General features: G+C 40.3%; 2 protein-coding genes across 3 annotated transcripts in view; one reads left to right on the forward strand and one right to left on the reverse strand.

The window, feature by feature from the left end:
• The window catches only part of PPAT (phosphoribosyl pyrophosphate amidotransferase), a gene marked incomplete in the record, with an annotated part of 1,466,229 nt that overhangs the window by 1,335,093 nt on the left and 109,382 nt on the right, over positions 1–21,754 (reverse strand).
• Positions 1–21,754, forward strand: part of PAICS (phosphoribosylaminoimidazole carboxylase and phosphoribosylaminoimidazolesuccinocarboxamide synthase) — a 1,039,115-nt gene that overhangs the window by 270,784 nt on the left and 746,577 nt on the right. For both annotated transcript variants that reach the window (XM_044062488.1, XM_044062489.1), the window contains one exon: positions 1,426–1,503. In XM_044062488.1, the coding sequence (XP_043918423.1) occupies positions 1,426–1,503 (78 nt within the window). The remainder of the gene's footprint in view (positions 1–1,425; positions 1,504–21,754) is intronic.

Below are 21,754 nucleotides of genomic sequence, written 5' to 3' on the forward strand. Positions count from 1 at the left end.
TAGACCAGCCTTAAGGTCCATATGCTATTAAATATTGGAACTATGCCTATACAGTTACTCCATAACAGTAAGTGTACCATATTGTAGTATATGAAGACCTTTACTTGGAGGGTCCTCTTTCTGACCATCTGTTACAATTTTTATTGTTCTGAGTTTGAGTAATATGCAGGTTACATGTGGAACCATATCAACCAACATATTCAACAGGGCAAGTAGGGATTAGAGCAAATAAACAAACAAAAAAAAAATGTCATAGTACACTTCTCCAGCAGTCTTTACCGGGAATCAGTTTTTCCCCCACTACTTTTTACACCCCAAGTAGACTTCAGAAATTTTTTTCCACAGGTAAACAGTAAGCAGTTATTGAAAGTGTGATGGGAGAGAGGGGGTACTTGAGAACACACCTTCAGGAATGCAATGATTTTGTAGATTTGAACTATTGCCTGAAGGGTACTTTATTAGAAATGCTGGGGGAGCAAATTACTGTAACTAAGGAAATGATTCTTTGAGCTGAGATACAGAAACTGAATTGTCTAGACATAGTAAGGCCCTACTGATTTTCTAGCTGTTGGCTGACACAAAGCAATTAGAAAACAGAAAAGCAAACACTAAACTATAACAGAGTTCTTGAATGGTGCAAAGGAAATAAGTTGTAGGTGGAGCAACTACAAAGAAATAAATGGGATCTTTAGGAACAATACATGCAGAATAATGTTCAGGAGGAGGAGTGAAATTTGAGGGAAGGCAGAACTGGAGCAATGTATGTAAATGTTAAAATGAATAACTTAAGAAAGCAACCATATATGTGTAATATATGAAAAGGAAGAATCTATGCATTTTTTAATTGTATGTATACCCATTTCAGTGAAGTTAATAAAGTGTATAGAAGCAAAAAAAATCAAGTCCATTGTCCTGTTTTTTTGGACATCTTACTATTTCATAATTGCTGGCTTATTTCCAAGTATGAAAACCAGCAATGTAGGGTCTAAACCAATAAACACGATTAATACAAGCATTTTACTATTTCTGATCTTGGGAAGCAAACTTAAAGCTACTGATATTTTGCTTATGGATTAATATAATTAACAATACGGAGCATTTGCTGTCAAAATGATCTCAGTCAGCCTATGTAGGAACTTCTCAGCTATAAACAAAGACAAATATGAAATTCTGGGTAATGTTAGTATCCTGCTATGAAAGAGCAAATGGGTACTGAATGTTGCAGACGTCAAAGTCAAATTTAATGAAATTATGTTCTGTCTGCTGGTCCTCTTGGAAGCCGGTGGCTCTCAAAGTACGAAATGGTGACCTAGCATTTTAAATATGCATGTACTGCATACCACGCATTTTGAGCTACAACAATAAATAAATATATACAATAACTGCAATAAATCACTGCAAAGGTTCTGGTTTCTCTCTTGACAGAATCAGATGAAGAGGACAGCAGAAGCTCAGCAGAAGAAATATTCATTTCAAATGTAAAAAGGAAAGCTCCAGCAGAAAGTAAGTACTAAAAAAATGCATACACATTTTGCACAAGAAAGTGTGATTGTATTAACTAAACAAACATATATATATATATATATATATATATATATATATATATATATATATATATATATATATATATACACACACATACATACATACACACATATACACATATATATACACACATCTCTTCATTTAAGGCTCAAAATTATCAAGACACCATTTCCTTCCCCTAAGATAACCATAAGATCACCATACAAGATATATCTGGATATTAGTTGCAGTTAGTACATACAGTGCACCATATCTCCTAATGACAAGATGCTTTATTGAAGGCACAGTATAAAACCTGCATTGCTAAACATGCAGTATATCTGCAGGCAAAGTGTCTTAAAAGCTCACCAAACTCTGACAATAAGCTCTTGCAAATATACATTCAGATATGCAGTTTGCTCATCTTTCACAAAGTACATCAGTAAGACAAGGAAGGTGATGCGCACGGACTAAGCAAAGGCTTGCGATGGAGACAGCTGCAGAATTACCGGACGATGGTTATGACTATCAAGATTATCAACCCCCCATCGACCCCCCCCTTTCCTATTTTCTACATCAGGTAAGGGTGTTGTGGCAACTGTCGCCATCTTTCTCAATTCAATGGCATTGTCTTACATCTGTCAACAGTCATATCCGACTGTTGCAGGTCTTCTCAAACACCTTCCTCCCATTTGTCTTCTGCTTTCCTGTACATGTGCCTGAACCACTGTATTTGTTCTCTTTGACTTTCTCTTTAATTATAGCTACTTGGACTTCTGCTTTAATGTCCTTATTTCTTCGTCTGCCCCACAGTGTACATCTAACCTCCCCATATCAGGCAATTCAGCTGAGGAAGCTAGAGATGATCTGCCTTCACTGCCCATATTTCCGTACAATAATACTATTCACACCACTGTTTTTCATACCTTGCTTTTCAGTTTCTTCAGCATTCTTTTGCCATATACTACCCCTAGCACTCTGTGCCAAATGGCTGCAGCCCCTCTGATTCTGGCTTTGATCTCCTCATTGAGGCTTCTCTTCTAAACCATCCTTCCCAGGTACCTGAAGCTGTTAACCTGTTACACTAGTTTCCCTTTTATCTAAATTCTCAGTTTACCTGGATTTCCCTCATTTGCTATCATTGCAACCATCTCACCTGTGCTCAGTTTCATTCCATGTGCCTTTAGTTTTGCATTCCATTGCCTTGCCCTTTGTTGAAGTTATTGTCCAAAGCCTGCCTGTAAAGCCACCTCGTCTGCATAAGGCAATTTTGTTGATCTGTCCCCTTCTACTCATTTGCTAATGTAGTTAATCACCTGTATGAGCAACAGTGGGCTAAAAGATGAACCCCGATGGACACCCACTCCCACTGGGAACCACTCTGAGTTCAGACATTGTTCATAAAGTATTCCAGCCCTTGTACATGGCCTCCACTAATTCTAACATTTTTTTCTGGGACTTTGAACCATCACAGAACTGCCAAAATCAGCTTTGTTGGGACCGTGTCATGTGCTTTCTTAAAGTCTAGGAATGCCCAATTGGACTTCTTCCTCATCTCTAGCTTCTTCTCAACTATCTTTCTCACTGCAAACATCGGCAAGTTGTAATTCATCCTGATCTAAATCTGAACTGCTCATCTCCTATCTTGCTTTCTACAACACTGCATACTCTTAGCAATCAGTCTCTCCAGATCATTCGTGCAGTGTGAAAAAAGTGATTGATACTCTGTACTGCCCAATGTTATGAACTGTCCTGTCTCTTTTGTTCTTGTACAATGGCACTAGTATGCTTATTCTCCATTCATCCGAGATATGCCTTTCTCTCCATACTGCTATGAGTAACCTCAAAGATGCTGGATGAGTTACGGTAGAATGGCTTTTATCATATTTCCTGTGACCTCATCCGAGTCTACTTTCCCTTAATTCCATTTTCCTTAGTGGTGTTTTTAAATTGTAGAGTGCGCTCCTCCTCTTCTTTCATCGTAGGATGTGAGTACAGCTTCTGTGGGTTTTCTTCACTCAGAAGCTGCTGAAGTATTCCTTCTATTTGCCTTTCAAGTCCTGTGGACTGGTGAGCAGGTTGTTGCTGGAATACCTTATGAAAGGTGTTTCAATATCTTCTTTATCTTTCTGTCTTTGCCTTGAAATCTGATAGAGATTTTTGCCATTTAAAGAGCCATTTCCCAGAAACTAGAAGACTGCATCTGATTTAGTGTTCTTTGCTATTGCAACTGTTCTCTTAGCCTTTCTGTAAGCTAACAAGTATTCCTTATTAGCCCAGTCAAACTTTTCTATCTCCCACTATTTTCTGCAGTCCTCTTTTCTTTGATGAATTCCTGGACTCTGCATTCCACCACCAGCCTTTCTTATGTACCTTATTTCCACACCTGGCTGAGCTGCATACCTGTTCTATAGTCTTCCTAATCAATTGTATTTCAGCCTTATATATACAGACTACTGACAGCTAAGACATCCCATGCCATTCTCATGGAAAGGCAAAATGCTGAGATTGCTATGTACACATACTCCCAGGATTAACCTTAAAAATGTCTGTCTGGATCAGTATTCTAACCTGATTAACAAATGAAAAAAAGCAAATAACTAATTAGCTAAGGTCAATCTGACAACTATTAGTTCTAGATAAACAGGTTGAGAAATATCCTGCTTAGGGTCAACAGACTTGCTGCCAGTTAGTTTGACTGGCAGTAAAATTTCTGATGTTAATGAAGCCATTATGAGAGTAAATTGTGCAAGGATATCCACTGAAAAATTCATGAAAAAAGTGTTGAACCATTTTACAGATGGAAGAATTTATACACAAACCGCAAAAATGGCTAAAAATAGTCAGTAGTTTGGGGAACTTCCTTTGGAAATGGTTAGCAAAGAGATAAATGAAGGCCAAAAAAGAAAAAAAAAACACCCCACATACACAGTAATGTGCAAGCACTGCACTTCCTTCCCATCACTTTAACTTCAGGGGAAGTAAATACAACCTCTACTCCATTTTCTACTTTATATTAATTTTAACTACTTTCTTCCTCACATGTTTATTATCTGATGGGGGTTCCTTCGCTACTCATCTACTTCAGTGTATGTGTGTATATATTATATGCACATGTGTGTGTGCGTGTATGGAGCTTTGGCTACAACTAGCACATCTAATGAGTTAGCCTTAATTTGAAGTTTGCAGAGGGACCTAACTGAAATTCCAAAATGATCACTCCCTCTGGAGGGTTTACCTGGTCATTGCTCTTTAATGGTTTACAGTTAATACAGCTACCCAACAGTACTTGTCAAGCCAGTCATTATTCCTAGAACATAACCTCTCAATTTTCCAGATTTTCACAAAATGTCCAGATTTGTGCCTCATATTTTTGGTCTGTGCCTCATAAAAAATGTGGTTTTCTGGCAAATCAGTGAAGATTTAATTCATTAAATAATGACAGACATTTGAGTTTCAGACTTCATATCCTTCAGAAAAATGCATGGAAAAAATATTTTTTTAATTCTAGGAACTGTTTATAAGAGCAATATTTAAAAATGGTCCCTATTTTTCGGCCATTGTACCCCCCGATTTCTTGTGCTAAGAGGTTGAGAGCTATGGCCTAGAGTACAGCTGTGGTTATCCAGCCTTTTAGAGCTATGGATTTAGTCATCCATCCAGAGTAAGGCCACACACAACCATCTTCTGGAAAGCCTTCTAGGCAGTAGCTTGATCATCCATCTAGCTAAGACTGTCTGGTAAGCTGCTAATTCTTTAAAGCTGCAATCATATTTGGTAGTTTTGGCAGATTTACACTTCCAATATCAGTGGTGTGAGACAAAGATCCAAATCCTGAGACAACCTGACCAGATTGCCACTTACCAGTTTTGCAAACATTGGACTGAAAAGATCTACTTCCAGGCTTAAACTATGTTCATCAATATAATTTTAGGCAATGTGCTAGTGGCTGTGTGTAATATATTTTGGTGTACTCTATCCAGAGTTGAAGATCTGCATTAAAGACTCCTGGCCTAGGGAGTCTTCTCAAATGTTTGAATAAATCTTTTCAGCTAAGCCATTTCTTACTGGGGAGTGCAGCAGATATGGAAATATTTACGCCATTTTGGTTTGTGAAAGAAATTGAAGAATGCCAAACTGGCAGCATCTCCCACGGTTTCATGCCAAAAAAAAAAAGTCACAGCCTTCCTCTAAGTCTTAAATTGTGGATGAGGTATGCAATAGCTTGTCATACTAAGGACTTGGTACTCTAGTTCCACATATAGTCTTTTGACACGCACACAACCACTTTGCATTTTGTCAGTCATAAAATGTAGGGTGCAACTTTAGGGCCAGTCTTTTAGGATTGCATAAAACTTGTGATACTAGTTCTTTTGTGATTTTTTTTTCTTGGATACATTTACCGATTACTGGCAACTGCTGAAACAGAGAACACCTTTACTGGATCACTGAAGCTCAGTTTGTAGTTTTTGTATACACTGCACTTGTTGAAAGTCCTGAGAAATGCATGCTGCTTAGTTTCTTCAACCCCAAATCACATAACGGGTTGGCATATTGGTTAAGATATTTACCGCACAGACAAGAGCTACAGAGTTTAATTGTCACCACAGGAAACTGCCTAAGCTTAATATGGCCTGTGGGTCTAGATTATATGCTCAAAGTTTGAAAACTTTGAATGTTAAATAATCGAATTTAAATGTTCAAAGATTCAAACATCGAACATATAATTTAAAAAAAAAAAAAAATAACTTACCTGACTAGTGTAGCCAGGGGGGCAAGCCCCGCTGCACCCCCCACACCCCCCTACTCTTTATACCAACTCCAAGACTGCAGTATAGTGCGATAAAGGGAAGATTTCCCTTACTGCACTGTAGTGCAGTCTCGGAGTTGGTATATGGGGGGTGCAGGGGGGCTTGCCCCCCTTCCTACAGTCGTTAGTTTTGGGGGGGGGTTCATATGTTTGAAGTTTTATAACTTTGAACATTTAAATTTGATATTTTAATGTTCGAAGTTATAAAACTTTGAACATATGATATAGACTCATGGCCTACAAGGCTAGCTAGCTTGTTGCTTAACTGTGAACCTATAAGAAGACTAATGTTGCATCCTTGCAACAACCATACCTACACCTCTTTTCCTTTGTTTCAAAATACACAACAGAGGCTGTTAACTGATTAAAGGTCAGTCTTTCCACATAAATACTGCCTGCATTTCCTTGTGCCACAGAGCAAGCTAAATGCTCGTCAGTCAGCATAATTACATTCAGCCTTTGATAATAACATTCAAGAAAATGAAGTGGGAATTTCTTTATTTGGTAGTTTATGCAATACTATGGCATTTTATTTGGGGAAAAAAACATGAAATACCAATCTAACAGGTGTAAAAGGGTCAAACTACTTCAGGATCTTATTGCAACCACAGAACAAAACCAGTGAAAAACAGCTCTACTTTCCACAAAAATGGATTTTATTATAAAAACTCTAAGTCTCTAGCGCCTTGGCTGTTGCCTTTACAGAGTAAAAAGCCTTACCCTCTAAACCCCCCCCTAAATTACACAAAAATTTGCAACAACCTCCTGGTCGTCCAATAGTTTCAGCCACTGGATGTTTTACATACAATGTAGGCAGTTTTTTGCATGAAATATTAGTTAAAGAAGTGGTTAAATTGCCATCTTATATTAGGGACTCGTATGATTTCCTAGGAAAAATACAGGAAATAGGGTGGACTAAGGACATGTTTTTTATCACAGCGGACGTAGTTAGTTTATATACAAGCATAGAAAATTATTTAGGTCTAAGAGCTGTACAACATTTTTTGAGGGATACACCAAGGACTCAATATACTATGGAACTTATACATTTTTGTTTAACAAATAATATTTTTGAGTTTGATGGAACTTTGTATAAACAAAATGTAGGAACAGCTATGGGTGCGGCATTCGCCCCAGTTTATGTCAATTTATTTATGGGGTTAGTAGAGAATGAATACATTTATAGAAGTCAGTTTTTCAACAGGTATGTGGTAAAGTATTTTCGCTTTATCGATGATTTGGTATTCATCTGTAGAGGCAGAAATAATTTGGCACTTGAATTTATAGAATATTTAAATAATAATAATTATAAAATTAAATTTGATGCGATTCAGATTGGTACGGAAATTAATTTTTTTTGATATTTCCTTGAAAGGACAAATAGGCAAAAAGATATATACTTTTATATATAGGAAGTTTAATCAGGCAAGTAGGATGTTGCATGCTACAAGTTGTCATCCAGAACATACTTTAAAATGTATACCTTATGGTGAAATGCTAAGAATAAAGAGGTTGTGTAGTGATGTTGAACAGGCAAGAGAAGAAGCCAAATGCATGATGTTTAATTTTATAGAGAGAGGTTATAATTTAGAAGTAAAACAAAGTTATGTAAAATTATACAAAGAAAATAACAAGGGAATATCTAATAAAAAACTATTATGAACAATGAATTCAAAAAAATAATAAAAAAAAGAGAAAGAAGGTTTAGATATATTTTTGTTACTAAGTATACTGTTTTTTTCCAATAAGTTGAATGAAATAGTGAAAAGTTATTGGAAACAGATTAGAAAAGAGGTGCTCTCCTTGTCAGATATGGAACTTTGTGTATCAAAGGGGACGCAGTCTAAAAGATTTTCTAGTACGAGGAAGGTATAGAAGACCAGTACAAAGGTTAGGAGACACTGTTATTAAGAAGGGGACTTTTCCTTGCGGAAAATGTTCAGTCTGCCAGTATATAATAAATGAGGCAGAAAAAATAGGAGATACGAGTTTTAATACCTTGGGTGTTTATTCTTGCTTGAGTAGAGGTGTAATTTATTTGATTAAGTGTTCATGTGGAAAAAATTATATAGGGGAGACCAAAAGAAGTTTTGCACAGAGAATAAAAGAACATATGAGGGATGTGAGAAATAAAAAAATGTCAAGTCCAGTAGCAGAACATTTTCATTTGACACATGGGGGGGGGGCATAAAGGATACGAAGGTTACAGTTTTAGAACAAATAAAACATCAGTATGGTGATGATTTGCTGAAATATGTTCTGAGGAAAAAGGAAGCCATTCTTATTATGAAATATGAAACTTTACAGCCCAGAGGGCTCAACAAGGAGTGTAATTGGCAAGGTTTTATATACCGATTGTTTTATTGGCAGCTTTGAGCTGTTTTATTAAATTGTATAATTGATTTATTGAAATGATAAATGTCTTGGATATATATTGTGGGGTTTTAGAGGGTAAGGTTTTTTACTCTCTAAAGGCAACAGCCGAAGCGCTAGAGACTTAGAGTTTTTATAATAAAATCCATTTTTGTGGAAAGTAGAGCTGTTTTTCACTGGTTTTGTTCTGTGGTTGCAATAATTTACTTCATTTATCGTAGTCGAAATACTTCAGGATCTTGTCCAACAGTCTCATCCTGGATCATAGCATGGGTTTGGATCACATCTGTTCATCCATTCCCAAGCAGACCCATTTTGAAATAAATGCATTCAGCAGAAAAGTCCAGCCTCAAATCTGACTCTACTTTAAAATATGGCCTCCGTCTTACCAGGTGACTTGTACATCCATCTTTACATATCTGCTACAGGACTCGCATTTATCTACTTCAACTTCTAGTACTATTCACAGTTTGCTCAAGTAGCTATCATCTTTACCCTTCTTCAAGATATCATTGAGGTAGCGTTGTGTTTCAGGAGTCTGCTGGGACACTTGATCCACTCCCCTCTGCAGTGATGCTGCTACAGACACTACTCCAAAGAAAAGACCATTACAGCAGTACTAATCGTTGTGGATATTAGTAGATTATTTTGCCTCCATCTTCAACCTTTGATAAACAATCCCCACACATTAAGTACACAAAACTAATGCAATCAATAATAGAACCTTTTAAATATTGGCACAAATGTGAATCTCTCAAATTGCCTTTCTTTAGTACTACAATTAGAGGCACACCCACTCACTTCATTGTGTATTAAAAAGTGTTCCAGCACTTCAGCTTTGACTCTGGTCTAAAGGGCAAATTGCAGAAGCAGAGTTTTGTGAAATTTGGGAATAGTATTTTCTTCAACTTTTCTCCTGGTCTTTTGTGCTTTTTACTGCCACCATTTAATAAAACATTTAAATTGCATTTGCTAACATACGTTAGTAGTTTCTCAGCTGTGGCTTAATTATGTTTGTTTTGCAGCCACCTCTCATTATTCAGCTATCAGTTGACAGCAGGGTGAATGAATATCAACCTGAAAGCTATCGTGGATGAAGAGATGTGGGTATCGTTCTTCAGAGGAGAAGATTCAGATTCTGAGGGGGATCAGATTCTTCGGTTTACAGCTCTCAGATTCACCCATCTGTTGGGCAAGAGTCTGAACAGGATGACACTATATCCTCAGATTCTCCCTTACAGAAACTTTCCTTTGTGGACACAGTGTTGAGGATGATGCACCATTATCAATGGGAATGGAAGCACATCAGGCATGCAAAAAAGATGATATGATCTTTTGTACATGGGAGTTCCAAAACCTTCAGTCATTCCTCCTATCCTTGAGGCTTTTCAAGACTTTGGCTCTATTTTCATGAACCATTAAACCCAATATCCTATTCCCAGGAAGAGGGGATACATTTTATAAAGTCCCAGACTCCCACAAAATTGTTTAAGAGCCCATTATCTGACCCTACTATTTCCTTGGAATCTAAGCCTACTAAAACTCCTGTCTTCCACCAAAGTCCTTTCTAGTAAGGATGGTGTGGCTACTGAAAAATCATTTATACCTTCTCTACTCTTGACTTTTAGGCTGTTAAAACACACATGGCTAGGTATATCTCGTCTTTGCTGGGAGACACTGTTAAGCTTTTATTTGATTTGTCTGACTCTGAAAGCAAGTCTTCTGCTCTTTCTGTATTGAATTTTGATACTCGGGTAGCTAGGCATTCTGTTAAATGCAGATAATCCCTTCTCCAGTGACAGAATCTGCTATTGGTTCAGTTTTGAGGAGATTTTCCAGATTTCGGCTTCACTGTCTTCCTGAAGATGGTAAATCCAATATATTAAATGCCCCTCTGAATAGAAATACTGTTTTTGGTCCTGCTGTTGCTGACATTTTCAAAAATCTTCAGAAGAAAAGCAAAATTATGCAAGATGTTAAGCAAATCTTTTTCTCCTGTACCAATGTTTTAGAGACATTACCCTTCCAATGCGGATCCCTTTTAGACAAAGGGCAAAAAAAACTCAAGCAGGAGTTTAACGGGTCTAACCCTTCCTTTCCTGACAAACCAACCTCGTTGTGACTATCTGCCTCCCAACACCCCTTCCCCACCTTGGTCTACTTCTTACACCTCAATCCAAGATGTCTCTATTCCTTCTATTCTGGAATCAAATCATCAGAGACCATTAAGTTCTCTAAATAATTCAGAGTGATTACAGGATGCCATGGCACTCTCTTCCGCTCAGATAAGGCATTCCTCCAGTTCCATCGAACCAGCACCACTTAATCCTTGCAACTGGACAGGCTTTTGCTTCCTGTGGGCACAATAGAATTAGTCTCTCCTCTTCAGCAGAGAACAGAGACTGTTCCTGGTTCCCAGAAAGTAGGGAAAACGGAAACCTATTCAGGATTTGTCCCTTCTCAGTTTACTCCTAGGAATTCCAAAATTCAAAAATGCTTGCCACCCAGTCTCTCCTACTCATTATTCTTCCTTAAGCTGTAGCTTCCTGTAGTGCCTTTTTTTTTTCTACAGGTCTAGACTGTAAATCCATTTTATTGTTTGCTACTTAGTCTTCCGTACATATCTAACACTACAAAATTGATGCCTTTCCTAGAACTAGAGCTGGATTCACTGGGTCCATCTTGCAAGAAATTTTAGACTGCAGTTCATCTCAACTCTTCATTCCTCCCCTTTGAGATTTAGAAATCTTTGGGACTCTTCCCACTTGACAGTAATACTACAACAGTAATCATATGAAGGACATAGTAGATTTGTGCAAGAACTCACCATAACAGTAGGAGTGGGACTGATCACTTTTATAATATTACATCCCACCCCTCTTCACCCTTCTTTTCTTGGTTTCAGTTATTGACCAATGTGAAACCTTTCCTTATCCCATCTTCTGGTTGACATGTACTTTTTAAACGTCTCTTTTCATTTCTGTCTTGCTGGCTTTCAGGTCTGAAGCAAGAAACTACTAAATACTTCATATGCCAGTGCATCCCTTGCACTTCTCAGAGTTTTAGTGCACCTTTTTCATACATCACATATATGGTGGTAGGGGAAGATGCCTAGGATTTGGTATCCTGGCAGAATATCTCATTTTTATTAGTAATACTGCAGGAGTGATCAGTCGGTTATCTATTGCACTTTTTTGTGCATTTTATACCTTCCATTAAATTCCCTTTAAAAGGTCAGACAACAGCCACAGTCCATAGGTTTCTACTATATTGGCATCAGATCTGATCTGTCCTTCCATCAATGCAGGGGTCTATATTACAAGATCGAAAACCCGTTTGAGTGAACACCACAACAGACACGTATCGCGCGAACTACGTTAATGGCGAACGTTCAAAACCGCAAAACACAAAATGTCGAAGTGTCATGGTTGGCCTGTCTGCAGTATAGCTCTGTAAGGTAAGTGTGTGATAGTTATGGACCTTAGGGTTAGGGTGCAGGTTAAGGTAAGTGCATAGATAGTAATTTATATAAGGTTTAGTGTAGGGTTTGGTTAGTGTATGTATGCGTTTTATTTATTATGTTTGGGTATGTAGTATGTAGCGCTCGGTGGTGTTGGCCGAATAGGACAATTCGAGATTTGAAATTTCACGGTTTAGGGGGTTCACCGTATTTGCGGTTCAGGCTATGTGTGTCAGTATTGTAGTGTTCGCTCAAACGGGTTTTTGATTTCGTAATATAGATCCGAATGCAAATACTGTCCATCTTTTTCCTTAGTTAGGATCAGTAAAGTGGAAGAGATGCCTCATATACCAATAGGTATTTCTAGCAGTACACAGAACATTCAATGATTATCGTGTGTTTTTTTTTTTTTTTTTTTTGGGGGGGGGTGCTTTTATGTTGTGCTCTGCACTCTGTGGACAAATTTCAGCAACTGCTCTCCCCATAGCTTGTCTGTTATGATTTTCATTAGATCACACTGCCATCCCAGGTGTGGCCAAATCTGATGTCAGTTTCCCTGTATTCACCCATTTCTAACAGTTCATGTGGTGTACTGAACACCAATTGCTTAGGTTCATTTTCTGTATACATTTTTTACAAAGCAATAATAGTCCTGTTTGACCCAATGTACATAAATTAAACATCTAGATTTTGCCATCATGTGCAACTGATCATTTCAAGAATATCAACCAAAAATGACATTATGAGAATTTCATAGTCCTTTTATTGTGAGTTATTAGACTGTTGCCCCCAAAACTGCCAGTACAACATACACAAAATACATTTTAGTAAGCAGAGAGACACAATTATGCTCCAGATTCAAGATAAAATAACTATATTCAGTATCTTCTGACATAATAAAGGTACTTAAAAGTTTTTTGTAGTGCATGGAGTGCCATAATTATAAGAGTGGTTAAATAATATCCTGGTTAAGTGCTACTACAGAACGGGGCACAAACTTAACAAATTGTTATGTACCCTCTAGATGCTGCTAACAATGGAGTCTACACTAAAAGCAGACTAGAAAACAGCAGCAAAATGGCATGAAACAGCTTTGTTTCAACTCCTGTTTCTGCCTGCTGTCTGCTAAAGTGCACTCAGTATTTTGGTTGTTACTGCTTCCCTTACACTGGGAATATGCAAGACGTCAACCACTTTCCCACTGCTTTACCAGCTTTCAAAGAATCACATTTTTAAATCTAATTTTTCACAAACTAGTTGTACATGGAGAAAACAAATCTCCATGCACAGCACAGAATTATGATAAGATCTCTGACTGTAATGAAAAATTGTGTGCTCTTGACATTGATGCCAAGATTCACTTCGAGAGCGAATTTCTTGGCATCCATGTCAAACAATATGGTCATTACGATCAGCACCCAATCATAATTCCCTATGTTAAGTATCAGTGCAGGTAAGCTGTAGTCTTGCACAAGAGCTTATCAGAAGCTTACCAGGAGGTAGTGCCAGCCACCATACAACGTCAGGAAGCCAAAACAGCTTTTAAACCATCAGGACACCTGGCTTCTGGCAGCTCTGTGTTTGTTTGCACAGTGTGTGTGTGTGTGTGTGTGTGTGTGTGTGTGTGTGTGTGTGTGTGTGTGTGGCAGGCAGTGTTATGGTGTTCTCACCATGGATGTCTATAGAGTCATCTCCAAGTTTCACTTCACTCTGATCTCAATGGAAATGTCTTGAAATCCGACTTGGTTATGACTGGAGACCCCAGCATAATCCCTTACATAAATAATACAAAACAAACTATGAAGGAGGTCACGCTTCCTTACTGTTAGATGTCTACCAGAAAGAATGCTTTTCAGGATGCAAGCATGCCTAAGCATTTGGATAGTGCTAGTAAGTAAAAATATTTTTTTAATCTTTTCTTTTTTTTTTCTGCTGAAGGTTACCACAAGAAACATTTACATTTTATGTGCCCTCTGCCAATTTGCAGAACCTTCCTTTTTTTTTTTTTTATATACATTAAGTCCTAGCTCCCTTATGTTTGTCCACAGTGACAGCAGACACAGACTGACCCCCTCCTCAACCATAAAAAGACTAAATAAAATGAATCATGTAACATAAAGCTTATTAGCTAACCTTGTTATATGCAACCAGAGGTAAATAGGACACAAATGTTCTAAACAGATCTAGTATCGGCACGGAATCCTATGACACTTTGCTCCTTAAGAATTCTACCTGCAAACAACTTCCCTCCACTTCCAGTTTGTCAGCCACTTTCCAATAAATGTCATTATTCTAAGACTCGCTTTCAAATCCTTTAATTTTTCTATCAATAATTCTTTTTTGACTGTGTCAAAAACCTAACTGAAATTCAGCTATGTCACATCACTATCTACTTCCCTTGGTGCCCCAGTCAAAGAACTGAATTTGCCTGGCAAGATCTCTGGTAAGTGAACCCAAGCTGTCTCACATAAGCCAGAAAACTGGCATTCAGGAACTCTACCAGCCTGCAGTGGACACTTCCAGCCTGCTATATTGAATAATGTAAATTTTCTTGAGAACCAAGGCAAGTATATATAGTTACCAGACTCCCTCCTAACTTCAAGGTTCTGCAATAAAAAACAGTTTTAGTCTCAGTTTTACCCAAACGGTTCCTAATTAAAAATGTCTACCAGAAGTTCACGGAACACCACAGCCAAATGAACATGCAAGAATTTAGCATATCCTTTGTGCCATATCTCCTAAAGGTTTCTCTCGGATTCCTTTTCTAATTCTTCCACAGTTTTTCATTTGTCCCCAACCTCACATGCTGTACAGGCAGTCCCCGGGTTACAGACATAGGTTCATAGGTTCATACTAGGCTATCTGCCCTAGGGCATTTATAAGCCTAGCCAGAATGTGTTTGGCTTTCGCCACCCATTTTAAATTTATTTTGATATGCCCTTTTTCGAGGTTAGTATACTGTGCCTCTGTCTAACAGTGACACAGAAGTGATACCCGGGGTAAACCTACGATCTCCCATCCACTCATCAAGATTCCTCTTGAAGAGAGTCAAGATTCCTCTTGAAGAGAGTCAATGAGGGACTCTGCCTAACCTGGACTGGGATTTTATTCCAGAGTGAAGGGAGCCTCTGGGTTATGAATCTGTCCCTCCAGCATGTCCTATTTATTTCAGTGCTGAGGTTCAAGTCTCTCGAGCGCGTAGCTCGATGGGATTTGGATTTTCTGAGGTGCAGCATATCCATTAATTCCGGGTTGGACATGGCTTTATACGTCAGGCACAGATCGCCTCTGAACAGGCGGTATGCCACTGAGTAGAGCTGGAGTTTCTTTAACCGGGCAGCATATGGCATCTGTTTGAGCCCTTTGATCCTCTTGGTGAGGTACTTTTGGGGTCTTTCCAGTTGCTGCAGGTGTCTGGTAAGGTACATCCCAAAAGGGGCATTGTACTCAATTATGGGCCTGATGAGGGATGAATAAAGAGGCACGATGACATCCCCTGATCTAGATGTGAATCCCTTCATGATTAGGTGGGCTATATAAAATGTTTTTCTAACCACTTTGGCCACGTGGTTGTCAAATGAGAGATTGCTATCAACTTTGGTCCCCAGGTCCCTAATTTCTTCTTCTGTACTTAATGGATTACCACCTATGTGGTAATTTGTGGGCACTTTGTTTTTGCCAAAAAGGGATGACTTTACACTTTTTGGCATTTAGCTTGAGGCCATGGCTCTGGCACCAGTTGTCTGTTTCTATGAGGCCCTTTTGGAGGATGCTTGTGTCGACTGGAGAGTCGATTATGGCGCCCAGTTTGCAGTCATCTGCGAACTTGGTCAGCCACAGTCCTTCGGTGTTGGCCTGTACCTCCGAGAAATATATACCGAACAAGCGAGGTCCCAGGACTGAGCCTTGTGGGACACCACTTGTAACTGGTTTGGAGTCTGACATGGCTCCAGCAATTCTAACCATGTGGGTTCTGTCCTTGAGCCAGTTTGCAATCCATCTAGTGATATAGGGGGTTATATTTAAGCTGGTGAGCTTATCTATAATGCCCGAGTGGGGTATTGTATCGAAGGCTTTTGCGAGGTCCAGGTAGGCTGTATGGACCACCTTCACCTAGTCAATGGCCTTGGTGACTGTTTCAAAGAAATCAACCAGGTTTAAGAGGCAGGATCTGCCCTTAAAGCCGAACTGGGTAGGATCCAGTGTTTGTAGGTCCCCAATATCTTTATTTATGAGGTCCATGATGATCCTTTCCATAGCTTTGCAGACCAAGCTAGTCAGGCTTATGGGGCGATAGTTTCCAGGATCCGTTGAGGCACCACCTTTATGGAGAGGGACCACTGTTGCTGTACGCCACTCTTTGGGCACATATCCTGTAGTAAGGCTGAGATTGAACAGTAGTTTTATGTTTGGGTTTAGCTCTTCTTGGAGTTCATGTAGGACGCAGCCCGGGACACCATCTGGTCCCATTGATGCTGTGTTTTTTTGCTTTGGAGAGGGCGGCTCTTACCTGAGCATCTGAGATGTCATGGGGGCAGCACTCTGCTGGGATAGATATTTGCTCTTTTTGTGGGGAGAAGTTTGCGCTGAACCTGGCAGCTTGGATGTTGGCAATGTCTGTGGGTTCGTGTATTTTTGTCATTTTGGACTAATTCTGGGCATATCTGGGAATTACCACCCAGGTTCCTAACATAACTAAAGAAAGCCTTGTGATTATCCTTAGTGTCCTGTGCAATTTTTCTCTCGAAGCTGGCCTTAGACAATTTTATGTGTGCCCGTAGTTTTTTGCTAATATTGATCAGTGATGCCTTCCCTTTTTGGGATTTTGCTCCATCATTTAGTAGCTTCCTCCTTCTATTGTATAGTTTGTTTATGGCTGGGATCCACCAGACAGGACGTCTGCCTTTGGAGGATTGGGTCTTGGTTTTATTTGGGATCGCATGATCCATGCATTCCTGAAGGTGTTCATAGAATGCGTTTATAAAGGATTCTGCGGTCTGGGCCGTATTTTCCACAGGCCCGGAGGCTTTGAAGGATTCCACCTCAGTTTTGAGGAGTGTGAAATTTGCTTTAGAGAAGTTTTTCACTGTGGTTTTCTGGGCAGGGGGTGGGGTCAGGATGTGAATATCCAGTGAGATTAGTTTATGGTCTGATCTTACCAGTGAGGGATACACTTCTGGTCTGGAGCATAGAGTCCCCATGTTGGTGATGATCAGGTCCAGTATGTTTTCCCCTCTTGTGGGAGTGGTAACAAGTTGTTCCATAGCATTTGAGTTTATAAATTCTAGGAACCTTTGGGCTGGGGTGTTGGATCTAGAGTAATGCTCCCAGTCTATGTCTGGGTAGTTGAAGTCGCCCAATATAATGGTGTTTGGAGAGATCTTTATATTTTCCAGTGTTCTCAGGAAGGCCGAGTGGGGTTCCTGGGTTTGGGAGGGTGGTCTGTAGCAGGCTATAAACTGGAAGGCAGTTTTACCCACTGTTAGTTGCACATGAATAGTCTCTGATGCTTCATGCTTTGCCACCAACCTGGAGGTGTGGGTATCTTTGATGAATATCGATACTCCCCCTCCTTTTGTGGTTCGGTCCAAGTTTTGGGGCCGAAAAGCATGGTATGAGGTATAACCTGGTAGTGCTGGGGTGCTCTCAGGAGCCCTGAACCAGGTTTCTGTTACTGCACAGATATCGATGTTCTCCATGCTAAGGAGAGTTTCGAGTGCATGCATCTTGAGGTTTAGACTTCTGGCGTTGAGTAGCATTACTCTTAGTTTCTTATCCCTTGTGATACCTATGGAGGTGGGTTTGTCTTTTGAGCCTTGCCTAAAAAGGCACTATGGGGGTAGCAAGAGCCTTTGCCAATATCTGAAAGCCCAGGGTGACAGGTGCAAGCCGTCCCTAGCGAAGCATCGTGGCTTGTCGAGCATATCATCCCAAGCTGACAGGCATTGGATCCCTTTGAATGACACCAGTACTTAAGCCAATTGTTGAAATTGATCATCTTGTCTTCATATTGTGGCATCATTCTTGGTGAGGGAAAGATGCTACTCAAGGTCAGGGTCATACCGGCCTGGGCTACATGCTCAGAGAGCTCCTTTATGTCTCTTTTCATGTAGTCCAGGGAGGTACGTCTCAGGTCATTCACACCAGCATGGACAATGACTGAGTCATATTTGTACTTGCCTTGGAGTGACCCGAGTGCTTGTGTTATGTGGCGGATCCTAGCGCCCGACAGGCTGCTCACCGTGACCCTCTCCTTGTTCAGCCTGGTGAGCGGGTCGTCAGTGTGCCTGACGATAGAGTCACTTATTACAAGTGTATCAGGTGTGTTGTTTAGTCTTAAGGGCTGTGACTGTTTGGCACACTGGCTTTGTGAGATATGTATTGCATGTGTTTTGTTTTGGGGTAGCGGCTGCTTGGGTGTCTGCTTTGGAGGTCTCTGCTGCTTCGGCAGATCTTTATTTAGAGCCTCCGAGTATGTTTTTGTGTGATGATGTGTTTGGTTTGCTGTCGTGGTAGGTCTATGTGAGACTGGAATTGTAGTGAGTGTGGTTTCCTTCTCCTCCTGACTGGTTATGCCAGTACTGAGTTGACAGAGCTTAGCCTCCAGTTTGGCTATATGGTTGCATCTCTCATGTGTTGGAATTTGTTGGGAGGAGGAGAGGGTTGTCTGTGTACATGAGGCAGTTGTAACATTGCCTCAAGATTCCCAGATTCACCAGCTGGACCGAAGAGGAGATTGACAACTGACCTTTGGACATGCTAGAATAATATTGGGAATTCCTTAATAATTGAAAACCAGGGCCAGTGGGGAGTGAGGGTGTAGTGCTTTTAATTTTTAGTGCCGACTTATATAATTGCTTTAGTGAGCAAGTGCCAGGTAACTTAAGTGCAATGTGTTACAGGTAACTTAAATGCAAAAACGACAAACAGTAACTTTCTTTCAAGTGAAACAAGGAAATAAGTACAGCAAGCAATGCAGATATCACTAGTGATCCACAGAAGCTCTGAGAAGCCGCATATTAGGTGGAATTAGCGTTCCAGGGAAATAACAAGCAAACAACAAGCATATAAACAAAGCTAGATTCAGCAGGCCTCGATCTAGTCTATGCTACAGCAAACAAGGTGTACCAATTTCAGTAAGATACAGTTCAAATATTCAGGCACTATAAACCTTTAACCAGAAATTCCCAGCTCAGAAGGGCAGAGTCCAGCCTCTTCTCCCACAAGAGTGCAGACCACAAACCACCTTAATGTAAAATAACTGATATGCTCAGAATTAGTCCAAAATGATACAAAAATCACTGAACCCACAGACATTGCCAACATACTGGCAGACAGGTTCAGTGCAAACTTCACCCCCCTCTCCCCCCCTAAAGGAGAGATAACTATCCCAGCCGAGTGTAGCCTCCCGGACATCTCAAATGCGCAGGTGAAAGCTGCTCTCTCTAAAGCTAAAAACACAGCATCAATGGGACCGGATGGTGTCCCCGGCTGTGTGCTACACGAGCTAAATGAGGAATTAAACCCGCACATAAGGCAGCTGTTTAATCTCAGCCTTACCACAGGATACGTGCCCAAGGAGTGGCGTACGGCAACTGTGGTCCCTCTCCACAAAGGCGGTGCCTCACGGACCCTGGTAATTACCGCCCATAAGCTTAACAAGTCTAGTCTGCAAAGCTATGGAGAGGATCATAATGGAGCTCATAAACAAAGATATAGGGACTTGCAGACATTGGACCCGACCCAGTTTGGCTTTGTCAAGGGAAGATCATGCCTTTTGAACTTGGTTGACTTCTTCAAACAGTCACCAAGGCCATTGATGAGGAAAGGCAGTCCATACAGCCTACCTTGACCTTGCAAAGGCTTCGACACAATACCCCACTCGGTATTGTAGAAAAACTTACCAGCTTAAATGTAAACCCATATGTCACAAGATGGGTTGCAAACTGGCTTAAGGACAGAACCCACAGGGTTAGAGTTGCTGGCGCTGTGTCAGACTCCAAGCCGGTCACAAGTGGTGTCCCACAGGGCTCGGTCCTTGGCCCCTATTGTTTGGCATCTACTTCTCAGAAGTACAGGCCAACATGGGAGGACTTTGGCTGACAAAGTTTGCAGACGACTGCAAACTGGGCCATAGTGGAAAGTGCATCGGACACGGATATCCTTCAGAAGGGACTCACGGAAACAGATAGCTGGTGCCAGAGCCATGGCCTGAAGTTAAACGCCAAAAATGTATAGTCATACCCTTCGGGAAAAACAAGGTAACCCCAAGCTACCATATAGGTGGCAATCCACTAAGCACAGAAGAGGTTATCAGGGACCTGGGGACCCAGGTTGACAGTGGCCTTTCTTTGACACTCACATTGCTAAAGTGGTTAGAAAGACCTTCTACATTGCCCACCTGATCATGAAGGGATTCACATCCAGATCTAGTGAGGTCATTGTTCCCCTGTACTCTTCACTTATCAGACCAATGATCGAGTACAATGCCCCATTCGGGATGTATCTCACCCGACATCTGCAGCAATTGGAGAGACCCCAAAAGTTCCTCACCAAAAGATAAAGGACTCCAAAATCTGTCATATGCTGCCAGATTGAAGAAACTCCAGCTCTATTCAGTCGCATACCGTCTGCTCAGAGGTGACATGTGCCTGACATACAAGGCCATGTCCAACCCGGAATTAATGGACATGCTCCACCTCAAAAAATCCAAATCCACCAAAACCACTAGAGCAAGCGACTTAAACCTTAGCACGGATATAAATAGGACGTGCTGGAGGGATAGATTTATCACTCAGAGACTGCCTATGCTGTGGAATAAAATCCCGGTCCATGTGAGGCAGAGCACCGCGCTGACTCTGTTCAAGAGAAATCTAGACCTGTGGATGGGAGATCGTAGGTTTACCCCAGGAATCATCTCTGTGTCACTGCTGGACAGAGGCACAACAAACTAATGGGCACAGTATTTTTTCATATAAGGGGTGGCGTAAGCCACAATAATTTGGGCTAGGCTTATAAATGCCTTAGGGCAGATAGCCTAGTATAAACCTATGAACCTATGTAATTACTAGCAAACAACAAAATTCAGCAAACACTGACTAACTTCCAGTTCAGCTAATATTCCTTCCACACAATTAAAATCAATTTAAATACTGTATTTTTTTTTTAAAAAAAGAGCAGATAAAGGTAGTTAAATTCTCTTATACGTCCAGTTGAATATGGCAAGTTCTTAGCCGGCCAAAGCTGAGGTTTTTAAGCCTGACATCTGACATAAGGACAACCCATAGATAAGAAAGGGCTGCTGCAATGTTGGAAATAATGTGAAAATAAATAATAATCCTTAAAGTTGGCCAAATCTTACTTTGAAAATGAAGAATTATGTTGTACTTTCCTTTTCCCGGTTTTTCCCAGTTTGTGAAGCTGCTCGCACATCTTGTTAGTGCAGTTACTTCCACCTTCATGAAGAATAAGAGATCAGATTGGTTAAGAGATCGTTGTGTTGGTGATCCGATTGGTCAAGACCACTGTCTTGTACAGTACAGTATTGAAGCAGTTGCTGTACTGTACAGCAGAATGGGCAAATGACT

Source organism: Protopterus annectens, chromosome 2.part1 (genome assembly GCF_019279795.1).
Source record: "Protopterus annectens isolate FY-2018-M chromosome 2.part1, PAN1.0, whole genome shotgun sequence".
Taxonomy (NCBI): Eukaryota; Metazoa; Chordata; order Ceratodontiformes; family Protopteridae; genus Protopterus; species Protopterus annectens.